The following is a 4,172-nucleotide window of genomic DNA, read 5'->3' as shown; positions in this document are numbered from 1 at the left end:
GAACAATCTTCCACATTTATTAAAGATCATGTGGATTATAAATCGAATAGACATAAATAAAGTAATACAGTCCAATGAACCAAGGAAAGAAAGCTCAAACACTTGATTGTTTTTGAGCTCAGTTGTTTCATTTAGCTATTCCACTAGTAATAGCCTAAGATGGCATAGACTGTCTGCACTAATGTCAAGACGAGGAGTAGGATCGCGCTAATGACAGATGCCGTCAACCATGGACGAGAGAAAAACTTTTCACAGAACTCCACATACATGGAACTGAAAGGATTCCGATAGTGCTTGAGTACATCGTGTGTTATATTGTCCAATCTTTCGCATGATCGAATCGTGACATTTTTGCACATCTTGTTCCACATCTTGACCAACTTCTGATCGCTCCCGAGGTGGTTCACTATCACCCGTGCCTTAGTCAAGATTGCTAGATCCTCGGTTGTATCAATGAGTGAGTCCATGATTACAACATACATTGTAAACGCACCTCCTTTTTTGGAGGCTTGTTCATAGGCAAGGAGGTTCCGCAGCACATCCTCCGTGCCTTCGTACACGATAAGGCGTGGAAGATGGAGACGATGCTTCCTCCCATGATACTTGATCCCTGATGTGCCGCTTTTGTAAGCCTTAAATGAAATGCCGACTTTCGAGAGTTGAGACGCTGTTGGCAAACGATCACGATGTTTAGACTGTAGCCTGTCGGCTCCTTGATTCGTCGGCCGATGCTCTTGAAATTTCAGGGATCTCCTCTCCTCATGTAATCCTTGTGTGACCAAAACATACTGGCAATCAAGTAGATGTTTGCAATCCAAAAAATTTGCATTCGGAGTATTCTTGCGCCAATCCATATTGCCCATGGGGAATGGACAGTTCCTCACAACAATATCAACCAATACTGTCTGGAGATCTTTCACATTGAGTTCGTTTCTGTTTGGAAACTCTGCAATCTTCTTTAGAAAAAACATGGGAATTTGGTTTCCCATCAAGAACAAGTTCCTCCATACGGGGTTGCATTTGAAGTCATTGTTGAAGAAATCGTATAAGTAGTCAGTACTTACACTAGGTTCTTGGTTGCACTTAATTTTGTTATTGAAGAAACTGTGCAAGAACTCGTATTGCTTATCCGGGGAATATGAACGTGCAGTGCGCGAAAAGAATAAGAATTCATGAATGAAGACGGTATCGATAGTGACCAGAAGCTGGAAATCTTTAATGTGATCTTGGGAGAGGTTTGAATAATGGCTGTTAAGATCAAAGGGGTTAGGAATGAGGTATTCTATGAGTTCTCCCACATCTGATTTCTCATGTCTTTCCATGAATTTCGTCACACATAGTGCCTTACAGTCATCAAGACAGGATTTGGTCACAAGATTTGTATACAATGGTCCGATGGTCAGGTTTTCATCCCAATATGGTTTATTCTTGGCTTCCAAGAGCTCTTTGGGAGGAATCGAAATCTTCACATTTTCCTCGCTTTTCCATTTAAATCCAGATGTATTAGGAGCAGTTACAGCAATCTCATTGATCTTTTCTATCATTTCTTTCCACCATTTGGATTGGGCAAGTAGCCCAATGGAGTGGTTTGTATGGTTAAGAGGGATGGATTCATGTGGATGCAGAGCGGCCCCATTGGGTTGGATTGTAAGCCTGATTTCCTTGTTGATATGAATTTCACCCATCTCTTAAACTACTACTACTACTACTTCTTCTTCTTCTGTAAGGCACTCCTCTTCTGATCTGTTTTTATGTAGAATAAGTTCTAGTAGCACTCCTCTTTTTATACATCTCTATGAGTTCCTTCACTCAGATGATAAGAAAGTCAAGATTCTATCTATTTACCTATCTATGATAAGATAAGAGAGAAAGCAGAACCGAGAGATAAGAATGAGAATATGTGTGGAATCCCCTGCCAAGACCATATGTGTGGAGCCAAAAATCGTGCAATTTCCTATTATGGAAAGCCAATAGTCTATTCTATTTTTAGTCAATTACTCTACGATTTCGGACATCTTGTGGAGCAAATACAGTATTCGTGTTTTAGGCAATTACTCTATTCGATTTCGAACATACCAAAATCAATTCTATAATCTGACTAAAATCAACTCTATGATCGCATATATATGCCAAACTCAACTCCTTATCGCAAAGATTTGTGGATGTGCAAGAAGGTTCCTCAGCACATGTTCTGTGACATTCTTTAATTCATACAGCCTGGATTCGGTACTTAATTAGGGGAGCTTGATCTCCATTTTGGAGATAAAGTTTTAAGTGGAAACGAGAATGTATGTTTGATGATAGGCAGAGCTAACACATACATTATATATATATATATATATATAGATATACATATATAATTGCATTGACTCTGATTGGCTAATTAGAATATTTGCAAAACATTAACAACAATAATCATGTTTTGCGTAAGAAATACACCATGTTTTGTAAAGCATCTGGGTTTTTCTAAGGTTTTGGACGTTCCTTGACTATAAATTTCTATTAGACTTCAGAATATATATTTAGGAATTTCTAAATTATACTAGGAATCTTGGCAAGTGGTGTTTACAACTAATTAGAGAGAAACTAACATGAAGGACCTGAGAGAAAATATAATTATATCGAGGAAAATGTTCTCTCAACAATAATGCATTGACTTTTTATGAAATGTTATGTTGGTTCCTTTACACTACATAAGGCACGAGGAATAATACTAAAGCACGATAGTTTTTGCAATCTCTTTTTTATTTGTTCACAAGTCACACAAATTCTCATGATTGTTAGACGCAAGAAAGAATTGTCTTTGCCTTTGTTGGTTGGCTTACAAATCATTCCGTTTTTAGACAAACAATTTGTCCTTAGTAGGAGCGAGATAAGGTCAATGTTGTAATGTTAACGAGCAAAATCACCATTATACATTCATTCATGTTATCTGTCACCATTGACCACAATGAGGCTTTAGTGATTTCCAAGAGATGCTCTATTGTGGTCACTTAAGAAATCCTTGTTCTTGGAAAGGGTTTGGAGGATCATCCTCATTCCATGATTTTCTGAGATCAAAAGTTGAATGATTGTTGCTTTCTCTTCCTCAAAGGATTTTGGAGTTGCCCCACTCGCCTAAAGTCACATTTTGGCTCCATTCTAATATTGGGACACATTGTAATATCTTTAGTTGTGAATAATATATAAACCCATTTGTTTCTCGTGTTAGCTCTCCGTTCGCATGTTCTGTTTAATTATAAGTCAACTCATGATTTTGGGGCATACCACTTGGTATCATAGTAGGAATGCAAACTTATGGGGTAAAATATTAAGAATTGGAAGTTGAAAACATAGAGGGAAGCCTATGAGGAAGAACAAAATACAATATATCTACATATATTTATAATTTGTATGTGTTCTCTTGATTAAACTGAGAATATATGTTTGTTGAGAGAGAGAGCTCACGCATACATTATATCTGCATGTATAGATAATTGCATTGGTTGTCAATGGATAGTTAGAATATCTGCATGACGATAACAACAACAATCATGTTTTCCATAAGAAATACATAATGTACAATAATTCATTTAGGTTTTTCTTAAGTTATTGGATATTCCTTGATTTTAACATTATATTAGGCTTATGAATGTATATTTAAGACTTCCTAAACTATACTAGAAATCTTGGTAGGACGGAATGAATAGTGTTCAAAATCAATTAGGGGGAAACTAACACAAAGGATATCTACAAAGATTGACTACGGTCATACGTAATATTGGACTATTTTGTCTTAAGACCTCTGGCCATTACAATTCTACTACCAATGGAGGATATATTTTCAAGAAAAAAACTAACACGAAGGACTCTAGAGAAAGCATAATTGTCTCGTTGAAAATGTTCATATTTGTTTAGCAAAGTTTAGATGTATTATTTCCATGTTCTCTCGACAATAATTTATTGACTTTTTATGAATACGAATACCTCCATCAAATATTGGTTAGTTCCTTTATACTACTTAATGCACAAGGAACAATATTGATGCACGATAGTTTACACAATGTCTTTCGGCTTTGTTCACATGTCACAAAGATTCTCAAGATTGATAAATACAAGAAAGAGTTGTCATTGTCTTTGTTGGTTGGCTTACAAATCATTCTTTTTTCGACCATAAACAAATTGGCATTAGT

General features: G+C 36.4%; 1 protein-coding gene across 1 annotated transcript; it reads right to left on the bottom strand.

Annotated features, from left to right (window-relative positions):
- Window positions 1–143: 143 nt before the first annotated feature.
- Window positions 144–1,685, bottom strand: LOC147865834 (putative UPF0481 protein At3g02645). The gene has a single exon (XM_087317548.1). The coding sequence runs from the start codon at window positions 1,683–1,685 to the stop codon at window positions 144–146; it is 1,542 nt and encodes a 513-aa protein (XP_087173674.1).
- Window positions 1,686–4,172: the final 2,487 nt, after the last annotated feature.

This window comes from Azolla caroliniana, unplaced genomic scaffold (genome assembly GCF_043228905.1).
Source record: "Azolla caroliniana isolate FFs.n. ecotype wild unplaced genomic scaffold, voAzoCaro1.0.p SCAF_3, whole genome shotgun sequence".
Classification (NCBI taxonomy): Eukaryota; Viridiplantae; Streptophyta; class Polypodiopsida; order Salviniales; family Salviniaceae; genus Azolla; species Azolla caroliniana.
Note: the sequence above shows the minus strand (reverse complement) of the source record. Positions and strands in the feature narration are given on the sequence as shown.